Genomic DNA, 20452 nt, shown 5'->3' with positions numbered 1-20452 from the left:
AAAGCTTACTGCAGCAGTCTCTAGGATGTGAATAGCAGGTCAACTGAAATTAAGTTCAATTTTACATTTCCCAAGGAGAGCAATTAGTTCCGTGCTAGAGGTGGCACAAGGACGTAACATATCCAGCACAAGAAAATGTAATGAATTCTTGACTACAATAATGGGGTGATCCATGAAAATGTCAAACGACAAATAACTAACCCAGACGTCCTAATGCCAATTTTATGCAGGTTTTATGGAGATATTCGATCAAGATATATACCTTATCATGATTATAAAGTACACAGTAACTGCGCATATTTAGGAAAACCACTATTATACTTTAATGTTTTACATTGTTTTAATTAATATCCTAGATAACCAGACTTGCAGGACAACGCAATGATGTATGAGATGTATGCTGTCCAACATCAAAAAAGTAGAAAATATTTCTGCCGTAATATTAATTGCCGTTCACATGAAACCAAGTGAAAAATAATGTAGTGTTCTCCAATAATAGTCCCGACATGCTTTGCCAATCTGGATTTGGCAGGTTAATTCAGTCACTCAAATTAAAGCCTGTGAAATTATTTCAAATACAGTATATGAGTTTTAGCTGATAGAAGCTAGTCTGTGTTGGCAGGGCTCTGTGTAACAGTAACACATGAGAAGGTGAGCTGGCAAGTCCAACACAATAAGAGAGCTTGAAATACCTCCCAGTACTCTCAAAAGAGTGACTGCCCTCACTTGGCACCGAAGAAACAGATCAAATTATTTTGAACCATTCACAGTTGTTACTGATCTGCTAGATTGGTCACTCGTAAACAAATAATGAAATGAAAAACATCCCACTGCAATGCTTAATGTGAATGTACATCAGTATGCCAGACAGCTGTTATGCAGTCTGAACGTATACAATTAAGATTTTTACTTATCCGTTTCCCTACCTCTCTCTTTATTCTGCAATGTATAACAAGCTGATAAAATGCTGCAGGACTTTATACCTCTTTTTCTTTTATACATTATTCATTTCTAAAAAATTCTCAATGCAGCACAATAAAAAGGTAGAAGCTGTTGTATTCAAGACATTAACACAATGCTAATGTTAATGTGCAGTGCAGTATGTAGCCTTTTATGAATAAAGTATAGGAATGGGAGTAGCTTTCACAGCTTGGATTACCAGGTCACTCGATTTAAGCTGCCATAACTATTTGTTGCTTCTCTTTCCACATACTTAAATGAAATCAGGGCAAGTTGTGAGAGCAAAACAATGTCAGCCGCAAAAACCTTACAGGGAAAGAACAAAGATATCAAGTCAAGCATCAAATAATTATAGCCAGGGATGAGCAAAAACAAGGTTCCAAATCACTAGTCCTATTCTAAGGTGCTTTATGAATGCAGGCTCTGGGTTTGTCAAGTATCTGTCATGGCTCGATCACAATTCCAATGTGATTATTCATAGTAAAAGACACATGCTCATCAACTCAAGACTACACAAAGGACTTCAGGGCCCTTCAAAAGACATCTTCCCACAGGGAACAGAAGGTTTAAGAGGACTCTGTTGTCTGCGGCAGGGATGTATTGTCACTACAAGCGGGCTGGTGGTATTTGTTTTTTGGTCTTAAAAAAATCTCTGATGCAGACAACACAGACATTTCTATTACTTTGCTTGTTGTTTCGAAAACAAGGCTAGAAAGACATTTTACATCAATCAAACCCACGGGTCCCGTTGAGCAAGGATTAAGGGCTTACATCTGAGTTCCCTTTCAAAGGAGAAAAAACAGCCATGACTGCTCTCCATCCACCTTGTTACATTGCATAAAAAAACTTGTCGATGAAAACTGCTGATCTGTAATCTGTGTCACACTGATCCTTCACAGTTGAGTGCTGGTTCTAGGGGAGAGCAAGTCTATGATCTTGGGTCAGTAGTATTCTGACTGTGAGTCTTGATAAATTAGAAAAGAGATGCTGTTTGCCACCAGGAGCTTGCTAGAAGGGGGCCTGCTGGCTGTCTGTTAAATGATGTATCAGCAACAGTGGGTGCTGGCTGTGACTGCAACCAACCTTGGCAGAATGGCATCAAGCACACATACTTAGGCATGCACAACTGAACAGGGATCTGCATTCACAAATATTTGAACAAACTTTGAAAAGACACACTCATAATAATTTAAAAAGCCACCAAAAAATATTAAAATATACTCTTAGAATTGTACATTAAATAAAACCAACCTTGACAGACTGGTGGGGGTGCGTCCATCTGTAGCCTCTCTCCAAGTCGGCAGGTCAGAATCTCACTGCCCACCAAGGTGAAGCGGGCAGGCACTAGTACTGAATGATGACCCCTGTGACGTCATATAACACGCAATTATTCAAACACACACACGCAGGCTGGGAGTGGATATGAAAGACATATCCATCCATCTGTCTGAACACACACACACACACACACACACACACACACACACACACACACACACACACACACACACACACACACACACACACACACACACACACACACACACACACACACACACACACACACACACACACACACACACACACACACACACACTCACACACACACACACACACACACACACACACACACACCTCAGTAAACAACAGTAATCAACAACACATTTTCTAATGAAGATTGACACTCCCTTAGCTAGCTGATTACACACACACACGCATGCACACACAAAATCTAATTTACACTCAATTTCAAAGACACAAAGTAAGGCAGACACTAGCCATGTGATTTCCAATTTTGATTCACATCTGAACACTGGAACTAAAAAAGGGCCTATTTCAAGAGCTAATCAGCCCTTGCCTTAAACTTCTATCTAATTGCAAAATGCATGAATAAATCGCCAAACTCAGAAGAATAGAAAATATTATAAGAAAGAAGAGAAAACGGCAACAATAAAGAGAGATTTGAAAGATATCCCAGGTAGAATGAGTTGGTGAAGGCCAAAATAACACCTGTACAGGGGCAGTCCTAATAAATACATACATCCATTATACAGTAGACAGAGAATGTACATCTGTTCATGAATATATACTACACATAAAGATTACCATGACTTACAGCAAAGATAAAAACATCTGCAAAATAGTTTTCAATGAACAAATAAAGAGTTTAGATGACAGGGGAATTAACTAATTAATAATGGGCGAAACCATTAGATACGTCAAGTCCTATTTAGTTCTCTGTCCAGGGCTGTCCAAGCAAATTAGCTTATGTCTAGTGCACATTTATTTAATAACACATTGTCTATGGCCAGTAAACAAGCAAAATAAAAGAAGACAAACCTATTTCAAACTCGTCATCATCGGTTAGGATGGTGGCGTTGGCGACAGGAGGGGGTGGCTGACAGGCTCTCAGCTGGTATGCTGTTGGAGAGAGGACAACAGTGTTTGCTTGCACTCAATTGTGTGTGTGTGTGTGTGTGTGTGTGTGTGTGTGTGTGTGTGTGTGTGTGTGTGTGTGTGTGTGTGGGTGTGTGTGTGTGTGTGTGTGTGTGTGTGTGTGTGTGTGTGTGTGTGTGTGTGTGTGTGTGTGTGTGTGTGTGTGTGTGTGTGTGTGTGTGTGTGTGTGTGTGTGTGTGTGTGTGAAAGAGAGCGACAGGAGAAACAAAGTGTGCATATGTATTATATATTCAACTGCAGCACTTTCTTTACTCTCCCATCATGCTGAAACTTGTTTTGATCATAAATTGCCAGCTATGTTCATGATCATCAAGAACCAATCACTTATTTAGCTGAGATGGGGGGCATTTTATTATTAATTAACTTCTTCTCGACAGGGGCGTTTTAATAGGGCAGGCAAAACACAGGCATAAGAAAGGCATCCATTATTCATTACTGCACCGAACTAGAAGCATTACCATGTGCCAAAATGAGAAAGGCCTGATAATGACTCATAAAGGAGGGGAAATTAAAGGCGTTCCAATATAGAAAGGCAGGGCCCATATCCCTCGATACTTTTGTGATCTTCATTAGCGTACGATGTTCCCAGCAACGTGGAGAAGTGAAGAAATAGGGGTGATTACAGCAGGGCGGGACAAGGGTTTTACTTAGCTGGTATCAAAGGGGGGAGTTACCGTAATATTTCAGGACAAAGAAGCCGCTGGTGCTGAAGTCGCTGTGGAATTTGATGAGAACCTGATTGGCAGTGGTGGACACGCCCTCCTGCACTGAGTTGCCGCTGAACTGACCGATTTGAGGCGATGCCTGGTCGGGTCCATCCCTATATCAGAGAGGGGGAGGGGGAAATATATGAAAGCTTGAAAGGAGGATGAGGACAGAGAAGCAATCTTGTGGACTTTGTGTGGAAAACCTGAGAAAAAGTTTCACTTTAAGCAACAGCGTCAAAACACGTTCAGTATGAGTAACCTGATGATGTTGTATACAGTAGTACTAAAACTTTTTGCCTCCTCCAGTTTTTTTTTGTGAGGGGGGGGTTAATGATTAATAAAATAAAACAGCTTTTGTGACATCTTCGTTCCTTGCAAAACACTTTGTCGAGGCAGTTAATATTCTGTTCGTGAACATAATGAGTGTGTATTGTTATCACCAGGCTTCAGCTCCTGTGACCGTGGAAGGATTTAAGTCTTCAGTTAATGTATGGATGGTTATCACAACATTCTAAAGCCCTTAGCCAATTAAGGAACTCTTGCCCTGGGAATCAAAAATGAATTGAATTGTAATGACCTCTTTGATTTTCACTCTTTATGGAGAGTAGGTTATTATCTGCGAAGGGTGGATATATCTATGGGAATGTATACATTCATTACTGTAGCTACAGTACAGTACATGTCAGCCTTATTCAGGTTCAATAATAACTGAATTTCACTAAACTTCAAAGAACAATCAACGTGTGGCAAAGACGTGACAATACTGATATGTTTTATTGATGGAAATACGTATTAAACTCTTTGAGGCACCAATACATTACAAAACAAATAAGAGGCTGAGCTGAGGCATTAGAAATCACTGAAATAGTTACTGGCATGCTGCCAGTGGTGGATGATACCCTGAGATGCTGAAGGCTCTGAATGTTGTCAGCCTGCTGAGTCTGGCCGATCTCTTGGACTCCATCCAAATTTAATTTTAGTTCCAGCTCTTTTTGGTGTGAACGCAACATTTCGGAACTATATCGGAACTAAAGTGGGAAAAGTACTGCGGTGTGAACGCGCCTATTGTTATATAAATGTGTCTACTGAGGTAGCTTAACCCATTCTTTTGTTCTGTTTGAGTGATGGAGAGCAATTTTGAAAGAGCATTTCTAGGATCGTTGCATCTGTGTGATTATGTATCTTAATTTGCCAGGTATTTACTTTCCTGCATTAGCCAAACAGACAAACCAACATAGTGTACACATACATTGTGTCTCAATTGAGCTTTCTCAGCTGATATACTATGATAATATATGTATCCCTATTGCAATGGAACATTTTTATTAAATGTACAAAGAGTATTTCTCCATATCCCCCACTCCAAGATGAATAGAAGTGTGGATGGCGGTGGGGTGATAATGGAACTTGTCATTTGCACGGAAGCCCTTTGAGACATGCATTAGCTGCTGGCAGCACAGCACACGGATGCACCTCTGCTAATGAGAGCAGGGGAGAACTTTCAAACCTTTTCTAAAAATATTACTATGATTCATTTCTGAAATAATCTGCCTGCTTGGATGATAATTTTTTTCTGTAATGCATGCAGCAACGACATGCTACTTTACTCTGATGATAACAAAAAAAACCTTCATGTGGGAGGACAGTACAATTATTTTATACTCTATAGAAAAGTGTTTCATTATTTGCACAATCCAGTAGCTCTAGGCCTATTCACATGAATGATGTAAACTAAATGCTTTTTTGGATGCGTGTGTGTGTTCCTTTATTATCCTTGATATTACAACAAATTGTATTTCCGTTTCATTTCAGAGTGATCAGCAAAATTGGCGACGGCAGTCAGGCAGGGAAATGAAATGTTACCATCAGGGAAAAGATTGTTCATTTGAAATACAGTAGTGCCAGTTGCTCCCTCCTCCCGTACTGTTAATGGTAGCCCTATATGCTGGAAGGCATTTCCCTCCTTCATCACCCAGGACGACAGCTCCATGACTGCCTGAGGCTTACCTTGCTACAGAGAGGCTAGAAAAGGGTAGAGGAAGAAGCTGAGACTCGGATAGATGCAGCTGCTGGACTGATAACAAGCAGTTAGTGTGAAGTAGTTTACTTCTTCACAATTATATGAAATTATTAAAATTCCTATATACTGATAAACATTCAATGAATCTCAGCTGTTTCATGTGTGCACTGCACACATTTCTGTCTTTTTAGCTTGCACTCACTGAGAAAGAGAGACACACAGTGACTCAGACTTTAGTTCAGTGTCTTATTTCATCTTGTACCGGAATCTATTTTGTCTTAGCAAGGGACTGTAATGGAAAAAAAATTGTCATGGAAAGAAATGATGAAAGGAATCCACCGATATCCAGACAAAGGTCAACATATTTGGCTGTTGGCTCATCTAATACGGGTGTCACATGAAAAGTTCAAAACTTCGTCAAAAGTTGTCCAACTGGCCTGTGGCTCTGACACTTTGTCAACTGTTAAATCCATTGTGAGCAGGTTTTGAGTTTGTTTTTGCAATAAGAGGAAAAACACTGGCCCCAATAAAGAATGTGAAATCTCATATATTCTCATGAGTCAACTTCAGTTGTCAAACCATTTGGGTGATGCTCTAAAAAGCAATGCACTGTATTTTGAACCCACTTGGTGAAAACTCCCCTTAGTCTTGTTTTGTAAAAATCTGTCAATGCTTTCAGAAGCTTAAACACATCACTTTTAATTAACAAAGACTGTTTCTACAGAATGTCAATAGGACTCTGTATGTAGCTCTGTATACAGAAAACAGACGGTTTTTAATGCGTGACATACCTAAAGAGAATTGGTAACTTACCACACAGTGATGTAGTCGTAGATTGGCTCAGTATTGATAACAGAGAAATTGATGGAGATGCCGTACCCAGGAGGCACTCTGACAGTCCACATGCAGTCCTGAAAGTGTGGATACTCAGCTGGGTGTCCCGGAGAGTAAATTGTGCCATTCATGGATGTTACATTCCCACCACAGAGAGCTGCAGGGAGGGAAAAATCAGAGATGCTGGATTTAAAAAAAAAGGCCTTTCTTGCTTTACCTCAAATCGTAAAACCAACCCAGTCTCACTCCCTGATAGTCCAATAGCGACGCTTGGTCAGGGTCCTTTGGCATGCAGTTGGAGAGGGGTCTGCCTGCAGGCCTCCACTCTCAGGACAGTTCCGGTGTAGGCTCCACTGTCAAGACACCTCCACACTCAGTACAGGAAGTGACGATTCAAACACGTTTGTTTCCCCGCCCCCCAAAGGACCCGTCTGATGGAAGTTTTCAAATCACAATGGGGACTCATCACGGAGGTGATGAGTCCGCTCACCATGCACTTTGGGTTGGCCTTGGTCAAGCCCTTTTGACCCCCCCAGCCTGGTTCTCGTAAAAGTTGACTTAGCCATTTTTCGCTCTAATTACACCATGGAGGAATGTAACAGGAGTTGACGGGGGACTCTGCCCGCCTCACGAGAGCCTATTTTCAGAAAAAAAAATTCCCGGTTTTATTAATTTTTCTTTTTTTGGCTATTTCACCCGTTTCCTTCTACCGGGGACTTCTGCCTGTGTCCAGCCGTTTCCCCCACCACTCATCCATATTTTAACGGATTTTGACCTCTCCTCTCACTGGCCCGGCCTAGTGCCGGTGCTCTGGCGGTCGGTTCCTCCGAACTGCGGGTTCGACTCTGATGGCCGGGAGGGTGTTCTGCGTTGGGGTGGGGGACTTCCCCCACTCTGCGTGTGTCTCTTCCTTCCTGGGCCGGCCGATATGAAGCGTGACCAAGACGCACCGTCTGACTCAGGGGTCCCACCACGGGTCCCGCAGCGGGGTGGAGGTTCCCAGCTGGAACCTCCCCACCTCCGCCGCGGTGCACCCGGCAAACACGGTTGTTTCTCGAACCCTCCACTGTTGTCTAGCAGGTGTAACTCAAATACAAGATGTCGTTATTTATATATATAAATATATATATCTATATACATAGTTATAATAAGTGTCAGTGCGATTTTATTTTGTATTGGCGTACATTCCCTGTTCGGAAAGTGGTGCTGTACTGAGAGTAAACAATACAAGGTGTCCCTATTTTTATATATATATATATAACATATATCTCTGTTTCTTATCTATATCTAATAGAACTGCTCAGGTCTTGATAGATTTAGTGGGGAAGTTCATGAGATCTTTCTAGAGGGTTATCAAGAATAACTTTTATCCAATGACCTTTTCCCTCTCTGTCTGTGTCTGTGTATTCTCTTGTTCCGATTAACCCAGCCAAATCTTTTTTCTTGTTTTGTATCTATATCTACGCCGGGTTCCGGAGTCGAGGCTGATCCTCTTGCTGTAGTCTGTGTCTTGGATCTTCTATCCTGAGTTCTGGATTAAGTCGTGGACTTTGGGTCGTGGCTGAACCTGTCTCTGCAGTCCTGCCTTGGGTCTCGCCATGCTGCTTCCCTGATGGCTTCCACAGGATTGTAGCTGACATCCTCGTGGATTCATCTTTTTATTACAGACACATGCATTTCCTAACATTCGGTCTATATGCTGTAAAATGTATTATCTCTTCGATTTACACACGGCATCTATTGCACGTCTGTCCGTCCTGGGAGAGGGATCCCTCCTCTGTTGTTCTCCCTGAGGTTTCTCCCATTTGTTCCCCTTAAACTGTGGGTTTTCTCTGGAAGTTTTTCCTTGTACGTTGTTTGCTGTAAAGTGTCTCTACTGTAGGCTATTTTTATTATATGTACAGCACTTTGGCTCGACCAAAAATCGTTTATAAATGTGCTATATAAATAAAACTTGATTTGATATATATATACATATGTATATAATAAGTGTCAGTACGATTTTATTTTGTATTTTCGTGCATTTCCTGTTCGGAAAGTGGCGCTGTACTGATAGTGGCGATTTTATTTTGTAATTCTTAGCGTGCATGCACTTCCTGTCCTGAGAGTGGAGGTGTCCTCAGAGTGGAGGTGTCCTGAGACTGGCGCCTGCAGGCAGGCTCCCATGTGCAGTTGTGATGCACCGAGTCTCCTTCAGCTTCATAAACGGAGGCAAAGAGCTTTCAACTGATTGCAATGTATTCCCATCGGCGGCAGTATTTGACGCTCAGGGAAGCACCGCATCGGTCCATGTCGGCGGCAGTTAAGGGTAATGTGAGTGTCCATTCCCATTGGATAACGGAGAATTTTACACCCGGAAATAAGTACTCTCCTTACTGTTGATTGATTTTACAGGATATCTCCACTACTCATCAACTCAAAAACACCAGATTATCCTTGCTAATTATACAACATTGATTGGTTTAAATTGTGTACAATGGTTTTGTGTTTTTCCTCTTTGACTCTGAGAAACAAATAGTTGTTTAGGATGGCCGAAGACACACTACCCATAATCCTCGGATATCGTTTGGGACTACACCATGTGCTTTGCTCGACAAACCCCGTGATTAGTCATCAAGCTCTGTGATTGGTTGACCTCCGACTGTATTCCATATGAAAAAAACGTTTCGTAAAAGATAAAATCATACTTTATTCAGCTAGTGCTTGCTTTACTCTTTGAAAGTCATCACATAAATGCATTGTAATAAATGGTTTGGCTGCATTACATATTACACATCTGGCTTAGTTCTTTATTTATCTACAGATTGGGCTAATAGACTGGAAACTATTCTTTTACCGTTCTGTTTTAATTTCACAATAAAGTTAATACTATATTTTGTTTGATATTATTATTTTTTATTTATTTTATTATTGCTTTTTAATTACTGTTTTTAAATGCCTTTTTCTTAATGTCTTTCATTTTTGTAAAGCACTTTGAATTGCCTTGTGTTGAAAGGTGCTATATAAATAAACTTGCCTTGCCTTGCTTAAGGTCTTCTGCATGTTTTGTTGAATGTGTTATATTTGATGAAAACTTTTAAATATTAAGAGTACATACAAAATAGGGGAAAAGTAGAAGGTCAATGATAGAAATATAGAATAGAAAATATCAAGAAGATACTGTAAATGATCTCTACAATAAAACAGTTTAGTGCCGGATGTACAAAGATATTAATAGGAGGATGTGCAAAACAGACAAACTAATTAGGCTTTAGGCTAAGATCTTCTTTTGAATAGATGTAAGCAAAACGTTTTGGGGGTATCTGCAGATAAATATTAAGCCTGACAAAGTACTTGTGCACAGATGGAAGGCTGACAGGCCATCCAGCCGGGCCGGCTAAAATGATTGGTCATGTTTTTTACAGTGCAACGGCTTCCACAGATGACATTATTTTATGGATTTTTTGTCAAAAGCACTTAAGATATTCATTGCTATCGGGATGCTAAGAGCATTCCATGGGATATAATAAAAAGTGTACTTCGAGCCGGTTTCTCAAACTTACCTACCCCACCTTTAAAGTCTAATATATTGCATGGTTGATGTTAACTATGTTGAAGCACTTATTTGAACCGATATTATACATATTATACTCTTATAAGATGTATGTAGATAGAATAAGAAATGTGCAGAATATGACAGTTTAATGGTGGAGGTACACACATATTGAGAGATGTCTTGTAATGCACTGTTGAGGGACCAGTGACCCAAGTTTTTCATTCATTGCATAACTACACCGTAGTTGTGTATGATATGTCAATAAACCTTTAAAATCTTGAAATCTTGAATGGGATGTGCAAAATAGCAATTATATACAGTTTTTAATGAATGATTAGAGAAGAACGAGTAATGAATATACTTTATAGAGATCTGCAGATACATTTTTTGTCTTTTTAAGCACCAACTATCAAATATCTCGCCTGATTGTTGGCACTTGACAATCACCTTCACTGAATTTTACTCAGGTGTAACTCAAGTCTGATTCAAGGGTTGTTTATATTTCACATCATTAATCCAAATCTGTAAGGTAACTAAAATAAATGTAGTGGAGTAAAAATACCAGGTTAACCTTAAAGAAAGCCCTCAGGATTATAAAAGACCCCCATCACCCCAGCCACAAACTGTTCTGTCTGCTGCCGTCTGGCAGGCGGTACCGCAGCATCAGGACTAAAACCACTACTCAGGGACAGTTTCATCCCACAGGCCAGAAGACTATTAAACACCTGAACTTTTGAAACAACATCCATAACATTCATCTGGCTGCAATTTACAAATTATGTATCTAATATATCTCTTGTCTATGTCTTTCAAAACTACAATTCCCAGTAGAGACACGCCATAGAACATGTTGCGAAACACACATATAGCCAGCAAGTGTAGTTCTGGGGGGGGGGGGGGGGGGGGGGGGCGTCGATGGGTTTCATTCCATTTCAAAGTGCTGTTTGACGCTCGGCGTAAACCTTGGCACACTGCCACTCCAACATCCAATCACAGAGCTTGAGGACTAATCACGGGGGTCAAGCAAAGCGGCTGGTGTAGTGCTAAACGATAGCTGAGGATTATGGGTACGTGTAGTGTTTTCTGCCATCCTAAACTCTGAACAAATATTTGTTTCTCCGAATCGAAGGCGAAAAAGGATAATCTGTTGGATAATCTGTTGTTTTTCAGTTGATGAGTAGTGCAGATATCACTGTAAAATCAATCGACAGTAAGGAGAATACTTACTTCCGGGTGTAAAATGCACCGTTATCCAATGGGAATGGACGCTCACATTGCCTTTAACTGCCGCCGACATGAACCGATGCGGTGCTTCCCTGAGCGTCAAATACCGCTGCCGATGGGAATACATTGCAATCAGTTGAAAGCTCGTTGCGTCCGTTTATGAAGCTGAAGGAGACTCTGTGCATCACAACTGCACGCCAAAGGACCCTGACCAAGCGTCGCTATTGGACGATCAGTGAGTGAGACTGTGTGGCATGCTTTTATGACTGAATCACCACTTACTGTATATAAAACGAACCATAACTGTGTGTTATTGGGTTATCACTGAAATATTGTGGGGGAAATGCACCAGTGAGATACAACTGCAGGGGACGGTTACTGGTTGCCATGAATGGGATGACACTAGTAGTTCAGAAACTAAAACTTCTCTGTCGTAACCCTGCAGTTGGAACGTGTTAAAATGTGACTTTGAACTAAGAGTCAAAGCAAAAACGCTGCCCTCAGGATAGAAAAAGGACTGTTGAAGGGCTATGTAGTGTTGATGGAGCAAAACTATTTAGCATTTTCTCAAATAAATACCAACCTTTGTAGTGGACTTTAAACATATGTTAGTGCTTCATTTTACTAATGAAAAAAGCAATGATTTATAATACCAGAGAGACATCTGAGAAGTCTCCTTGAAATTTACAAGACAGGTGTAATCAGCTCTGTGATAAAAACTTGCAAATGTTCCATATATCAATGTAATGGGCTGTGTCGATTTATAGTTCACTAAAGTGGTGTTACATTGGTGGTAAAAGTGAGCCAGATGCTTTATTGGGGGGGGAGTAAAGGACAAGATTCAAGAAATGACTTCTATCTTATTTGTAGTGTGTAATCTTAACTTAAGTCATCTTCTTAGAAAGTAACATGCATGACATTCGCAAGAGTTTGTGAGCAAGACATAACTGACAGACACATATCAAAACACTGCCTAGAAAGCAACTGGCTTGTTAAAAAGAGGCAGTGGACTAATCACCTTCGCAGCGAGGTATGGGGTGATTCCAGTTTCTGCTGACTCCATGCAGACATGTAAGAGACGGCTCTCCAAGCAGAGTGTAACCCGAAAGACACTCAAAGGAAATGGTCATCCCCACACTGTATTCCTGACCGATCACTATGCCGTTACGAAACGGTCGTGGGTCCGGACACCTCTGTAGCTCGTATGCTGGGTAGGAAAGAAGACACACACAACAGAGGAGGTTTACGAAACCCATGTTTGATAAACTTATGGCGGTTGAAGACCCAAAATCTAAGTCTTGTCATTTCTTATTTCACAAAAGTTAAACATTCGAAAAATACTTTGTCTAAAGGACTCAAATTCAAAGTATTGTCCCAGTGTAAGGCCAATACGAATTATTCCCTTACCATTCAAGGATATGTGCCCTTGAATGTCTCAGAGGAGGTCAACATTGGTTTATTTTTACTTTAACCTTATATAATCTTAGTTCCACCTCAGTGAATGTGTCTGCCTTGCCGGGCTAATCTTTTGTCCCTTGTCTGTATCTTACTTGACTAATGGTCCTTTAAGTGTTCTAATAGAAAACTCTTCTATCGCCTATAACACCTAATTTTAACTTTACCATAAGGACACATCTTTGCTCCTCACCCTGGTAGACAATGTGAAAGCCATGCTTGTTTTGGGAGTAGTCGCTGTGGAAGAAGAGAGTGGTCTCATGGGTGGTGCTAAAGAGAGAGTTGGGCAGCACAGGGCCACTGGACCGATCAATCACTGTGCCCGTCTCCAGGTTCCCGCTTCGCACCTCCAGATAGTCATGAACAGGCTCTGTGGAGAAGTTCATAAACTGCAGATGGATCCCTTAAAAGAAAAAAGAAAACAAACTGAGTGAATGTGTATGTTTTTGTCATGACTTTAACAGAAGGTTAATTCAAACGTAATGCATGCCTAAAACTATCAAGGTTTTTAACACAGTAAGAAAGTTCTGAGGAGTTTACAGTAGGATGTAGAAAAAAGCAGTAGAGAAGACATTAGAGCTAGCAGAACAAAGAAGAAAGGGAAAACAGAGGGAGATGACAGACCGAAGCCGATAGGGAGTTGAACTCTCCAGCTGCAGTCCAGGCTGCTCTGGTAATTCCCCGGGAAGCCGGGGCTGAGGATGACGCCGCTGAAGTCTGTCATAGAGCCGCCACACTGAGCTGAGGGTGACCAACCAAGGAGAAAGAACATGTCACTTCTCCACAGATCGTCTCCATGGGAAAACAAATTAAAACAGTTGGTGGAGTGAATATGGTGGGAGGGCAAAGAGCAATATGTCTTTTCAGTCCATGCACAACTGTTGTGTATGTGTACAAAAAAGCAGGAAAAGTAACAGTAGTGGTAATGTCTGTGTTAGCCACATTTGCTCATAAAAGTGTTAGATGTCTGTGTGCTTGTATGCAGACTGTAGAAGAGGAGGACTTTAGTGGGCGAGAGAGAGAACAAGAAGTGCTGCGAGTGTGCTTTCTGAGCTTAGGATAGGGGGTAGCTTATGTCTCTGATATCTATGAATTGTGCACATGTACATCTCCGCTTGTCTGTGTGGATTATGTTCCATAAGGGCATCCGGCAGAAAACAGACTCAGGCACATTCCACGTTTGTTGGTGCTGTAAATTAAAATTAAATGAGGGAGGCAATTTTCAATAGAGTACCACAGTTTTCAATAGAGTACCACAGTTTTGCTCAGCGGTGGCAGTGATTACTTCACCCTCCCCCTGCAACACCCCACTTCTCTTCTTTGACTGTGCGTTAGAGAACACGTCAGCCTGCTGTGAAGGTTACACTCGTCCCCCATTCTCCTCCTCAGACACACCAGTCTTACATAAACACCCAGGTGTAATGCAATTACAACCACCAGAGGCATCAATGTAAACTGTAGCCACATCATTCCTTTTTTTCCCATCCGAAACCGAACTGATCTGTTTATGTAGAAAACTGTCTGAGACACAAGGGGGACTGCTGCCAATTCTTCAGAGATGATAAACCAAGGCCGGAACTAAGCGCAAACTATGTCAGGATTTAATTGTGACGCTGGTGGGGGAAACCTGCATGGCCCGTTTGTGTATACAAATGAAAGAGAGGATGAGAGGAGAGGAGCTTATGAAGCATGCAGCCACTTTGAAGTGAGTTTATCAGTAGCAAAATGGGTAAAGATCCTGGGGTGTTGGGTTGAGCGTGTGTACTTTAAACGAGCGAGGAGTTGAGCTAACGAGGGTACACGCCCCCGAGAACAGGCCTGTCAACAGTAAAGCTGGGATTTGTGTCTGCAGTTAACTGTGAAAACCACAGGGACAGAACATTTAAATGAAGAGTGTGTTGAGTGAGTACTTATGTGTGCAAGTGTTTGTGTGTTTATAAGCATTTCAAGTGTGTGTTCACAATTTATGTGTGTGTGTGTGTGTGTGTGTGTGTGTGTGTGTGTGTGTGTGTGTGTGTGTGTGTGTGTGTGTGTGTGTGTGTGTGTGTGTGTGTGTGTGTGTGTGTGTGTGTGTGTGTGTGTTTATGAGGGCAGCAGAACAGTGTGTGTCTAAAGAGAAAGTGGCGCGCTTCCTTAGTAATCTCTGGAATCCGTCACTGTTCCGATCAACTTAAGATGAAGTGTCGGGTGTGAGTAGATATCAGGGGTATCAAAAATCAAACAACACATTGAGATGGTGCAAAGCCTTATTGATTTTGAAGGGGAAAGCAGAAAATACATAATCCCCACTTTTCAAAGCCCCACACCCACCCATCATTCCCTTCCCTGGTCTTATAATACAATTGTAGCTTTCCTTAATATAATAACAAGTCCTGTGTGAGGGCATTGATCTATTGTGTGGCTATGTGTGAGTAAAGTACTGCTAAGGGAGGAATACAAAAGAAAAACAAGGAAAAAGTCAACGAGGAAAAGTGAATGGCAAAAGATAAAAAAAAGAGACTAAATCTGTGTTTGATGCAACAAATATGGTTTATGTCGTCAGCAAATGCAGCTTGTTGAAACCCAGTACAGTGGTAATGTCAGACTGTATATAATACATTACCTAAACAAAGAGGGACGGGGTAATTCCACCTTCTGACGGGGCCAGGCATGCAGGTAATATATGCATTACCCTGTTGAGGAAAACAAACAGAACATATTTACCATCCACCTTCAAAATACAGTGTAATAAAAAAAAAAAACACACCAAGAGATCAAATAGACGGGTCTTCCTCAAGCAGATTATATCTCTCTCCTGTGGATCTTTGGAATTGGTTAACAGTCAGATGTGTTGTTTCTTTCTAAATCCTCTTTTCAAGGTCTTGTGAGTACATATTTGATGGCATATCAGGAGGAGGAGAGGGAACTCAGGCTGCTAGTTGAGCGGCAGAGTACCACCCGGGTGTGACTGCAGGGAGATGTGTTGAAGCTTGATAACAAAACAAAACAAAACTGTCCTATTAGTATCAAAAATAATATAAAATGTAGGATATAAAAGGTTAATAGTCTATAAAACATTCAGGGAACTTGTTTTAATCCTTTTGAAAATATGTTGCAGACGAAACGTTTCCTGCAGACAAGATGCTTGTAAAAAGGATATACATTCTCGTAGACTTATGTCAAACCTGAAAACAGACAAAGGTGTTCTACACAAGAAAACACACACACACACACACACACACACACACACACACACACACACACACACACACACACACACACACACACGCACACTCACACACACACACACACACACACACACACACACACACACACACAGAACTGAACTAAAAATCCTCAGTTGAAGTTCTGTTTTTTATTTCTACACTAGCCTCTGGTCTACTTGTGGTGTGCAGACACTCAGCCTGAAGATGTGTGTAAGAAGTAGTTGGTCTGGAAAAAATGTGAATAGAAGCAAATTCCTGAACCGGAAAGGAGAATCGGTGAGGGATTAGTAAGGCCACACAATCCATCACCCGTGGCGTTCGAGGGTTCTACGGCTCAAAAAGCGCCAGGCTACAGTATCTACTCGAAGAGGATTGGAGGAAATTAAAGCTGCTTTGTAATAGACACACACACGAATATTCAAGCAGAGTAGCGCACGAGGAAAGTACACACAATGAAGATGCAAGCATAAATACATGGACAGTTATCCCACCCTTGTGCATTCACACATTTCTTCCCCCGCACAGACACTTCCACTCACACACACACAAATGTCATTGAAGGAGTACTTAGTAATGCAGTCTTGACAGACTCCTCCTTTGGGGTATTCCCTTGAAATTGTCACTTCAGGCAGGTAGATATGATTCACTTTTAACCATGGGAGAGCTGTATGTGCCTCAGCTGCCCTGCATGCCTTCACCTACCTGTAACGTGAAGCCCTGATCGCACTGGAAGGACACCATGTCGCCCACAGTGTAGCGGTCGCCCACTCTCTGTCCATTACTGGGAGGCAGCGGCTCTGGGCACGAATCCAAACCTATTGCTTAGGACAGAGTCACAACACACAAGTGTAGACAGCGATCATTCTTCTGCACAAAATGGGCAAAATCAAAAAATGCATCTCCTAAAAACATTTGATATATTTTCATTTAATAAAAAATGCAGTGTATTATGAATGTGACATTCACATTGAATCAGCCAACACCTACATACAAAATGATTTGATTTAATTAAAACCAAACGAGTAATTACACAGTCCCTCATTTTAATATGCTTGTAATTCAACAATAATTGAGTAGGTTTTTATCTTTTCTTTCCCCTCATCTTAATATTTAGAAACTGGGACAAGTCACAAAGCTGTTCTACTACTGGCTGTAATCATATATTCCTTCTGACTGTGATCTGAAGCAATCACTGTGAAATCACAAAGCAATCCCTGAAGTATTACTTGATAGAAGCATTGGGCTCCATTAGAATGAAGTGATTACAGAGCCACTTGCCAGGTGCCTCGAGGCCTGATACTGTGTTTTAAAGGCTTCAAAGCAATGGTCATCCTAGCTATGGGTTATAGTGATATAAGCTACTTTAGCTAAATTTGAGCTACAGTCACTTCAGCAGACAGAAAATATAAGAAGCTCAGATTCATTTATCCTAGAGGTGACTCCTTAAATTCATAATGTTCACATCAGCAGGGAGAGCTCACATAAACTTCACTTTTGATGCACCCATTACAGGCTGTTACTCAGTAAAAAGGTGAATTGGAGATAAATGCTTATATACAAGTTATCTGTCAATAAGATGATTGAATTCTGTATTGAACGTGTCTGCCGTGCTGCTGCAGAAGTAATACATGACCTTTGTTATAACACTGAAAAGCACATAATACACTCATACAGAACTCTTCTCCTTGACGCATTAGTGGCGAAGTCCATAGGGACTTGGCTTGGCAACTGGAAGGTCACCAGTTCAAGTCCCAGAGAGACCAAGTGCTACCAAGGTGTCCCTGAGCAAGGCACCGTTCCCTACACTGCTCCCCGGGCGCCGTATGGGAGCCCACTGCTCCTAGAACTAGGATGGGTCAAATGCAGAACAACCGTTTCGTTACTAATATCTGCACCATGTAATGACAATAAAGTTGAATCTTCAATAGCCAAGCAATGTGAAGGCACACCTCTGTGCTCTGGTGAGGTTAAGAGTGGGTGCCACTGCCTACTAACAGATGGCACTGCGTCCCGTTGAGCTCCAGATGGGTTCCAGTCGAATGGTCATAATACACATTTTAGCAGGAACTGTAGTCACCCTGATATCCTTCTCCAACATCCTTCACATTTTAAAAAGGATGTCTCGTTTATTGTAACTAGTCGATTACATTTCGGTCACTAAGCTTGCCCATGATCCTGATGTATCTCAACGTTTTACTTACTCCTGTTGAATAGAACTGTACATGAAGAAAAAAGAAAGTGTTTAGTATTCCACAGAGTAGGAGGAGGTTTGTCGCAAAAAAATATATATACCAAGAAGATCAAAGCTCCTTGGCAGATGCAGACACAATGTATGCAGGTCACATAATAGATTAGAGTGTTCTGAGTGGAAAATAGTTATCGTTGCAAGGGTACACAGAAATGCTAAAGCTAACTAAAGGTTCAAGTTCACAAAGAACGGAACTATGGCTCTACACTGTCAAAAGCACAGGCAACTAAGAATGTAAGAGATATGTTAGGTAGGTGGTGGCATGCAAAGTAGGGAAGCGCTGAGTAAAACAGAACTTAAGGTACTTCAAATACAAGCTTCACTCGCAGGAAAGGCTGTTACAGAAAAAACTCCTGCGGATCTCACTGTCAATCGACATTAAAAGCCCTGGTCCTTATCAGCAGAATAATCTATCATGATTGCCTGGACCCCCTCCTTACCTATTGTAACGATGATCCAATCAACACATCGGTTATTCTGTTTGTCATTGGATATGATCATTTAGTAAGCTATACACAGTCCAGGGGTTGACCCTTAACCCACAACCAACCCTGCGGTTCATTTCAACACAAACCTTTAATAGAGCCACAGATGTATGCCTTTCTGAGGTTTCTTAAATTGTTTCCCTATTTTATATGTTGTATTCTGTAAAGATTGTAAAGCTTCTTTAAGTTTGAAGTGTTATTGGTAATATTGGACAAAACAAATACAATGGACCTTATTGGGTCACTGAGTTGGGTGACAGTTATGCTACACGCTTTCATATTTTTGGGCAACCTAAATTCTACACATACATAGAATTCATAACAACACTTGAATGCAACTAGTAACATTAAATAAAGTAGCGGATGGCATTTAAAAATGTCCTCTAAGTTAACATTATCTCTATCAATTATCCAAATATTAAATGTGATGATTATCATCACAAAAACCCAATTATTATCTTCCTCTGTGTGTTGATCATTATCATGATTATCATCATCATTGCTTGGGAAATATGTGCACTTTTGCTACGGTCATACATAGGAAAACAACAAGTCTAATCAGCTTGAAAACCAGGTAATCTGAAACTGAACTCACTCTTAATCAGGATCATATTCACTTGCAAACATAATCAATATGCTTGATCTTGTTATAATAACCTTTGATTACCAAAATAATAAAAAACTGAAACAGATCTTACATTTCATGCAAGTGAACACGAGCGAGAAGGAGAAAGCTATTTTGAAACTCGATGACCAGATGCTCAAAAGCCATCCTATCAGGGTGCAGCACAAGTTGAAAGAAAGATGCTGGAGCAAGAGTAATACACTAATGGGAGGGATGTCAGTATCTTCAGCTGGAGTCAGTGTGGAATTCAATAATAATCAATAGAATCAGATTCTTTCATCCTTTAAAGAGAAGTGGGTCAGGATGAGGGATATCTCTGAATTAGATAAATGTTGTGTGGCTTCTTGCTCTCCATCTATCTTACAGACTGGTGTTTAGTGTATGCAGAACGACAGAAGGTCATGAAACTATACAATTCAATCTCAGTGTTGTTGATCAAAATTAAAACAAGTTGCATAACTCTCCTCAAGAAGACTATGCTTTATTCATCAAGCATTGCCATCAAGACAATGTGAACTCATTCAGTTTTTTTCTCCAAACCGTCATAAGGCTATCAGCGAAATGTATACGACCCATTAAACCTAAAATGATGCCTAGTGCATTTAATTTCACTTCAAATCATCAGATTCATTTTTTTGTAAAAATTCCAACCAGCAGTATATGTGCCTTAGCTAGTGAGCCATATCTATTTAATCA

General features: G+C 40.9%; 1 protein-coding gene across 1 annotated transcript in view; it reads right to left on the bottom strand.

The window, feature by feature from the left end:
* Positions 1-20452, bottom strand: part of LOC117461335 (CUB and sushi domain-containing protein 3-like) — a 262738-nt gene that overhangs the window by 79659 nt on the left and 162627 nt on the right. Inside the window, 10 exon segments of the mRNA XM_034103156.2 lie at positions 2212-2295; positions 2298-2324; positions 3301-3381; positions 4092-4237; positions 6958-7135; positions 12756-12944; positions 13386-13595; positions 13817-13933; positions 15795-15864; positions 17101-17219. Of these exon segments, the coding sequence (XP_033959047.2) occupies positions 2212-2295; positions 2298-2324; positions 3301-3381; positions 4092-4237; positions 6958-7135; positions 12756-12944; positions 13386-13595; positions 13817-13933; positions 15795-15864; positions 17101-17219 (1221 nt within the window).

The sequence above is a fragment of the Pseudochaenichthys georgianus genome, chromosome 16, assembly GCF_902827115.2.
Source record: "Pseudochaenichthys georgianus chromosome 16, fPseGeo1.2, whole genome shotgun sequence".
In the NCBI taxonomy this organism is placed as follows: domain Eukaryota; kingdom Metazoa; phylum Chordata; class Actinopteri; order Perciformes; family Channichthyidae; genus Pseudochaenichthys; species Pseudochaenichthys georgianus.
This window is presented reverse-complemented; position numbering and strand designations above follow the sequence as displayed.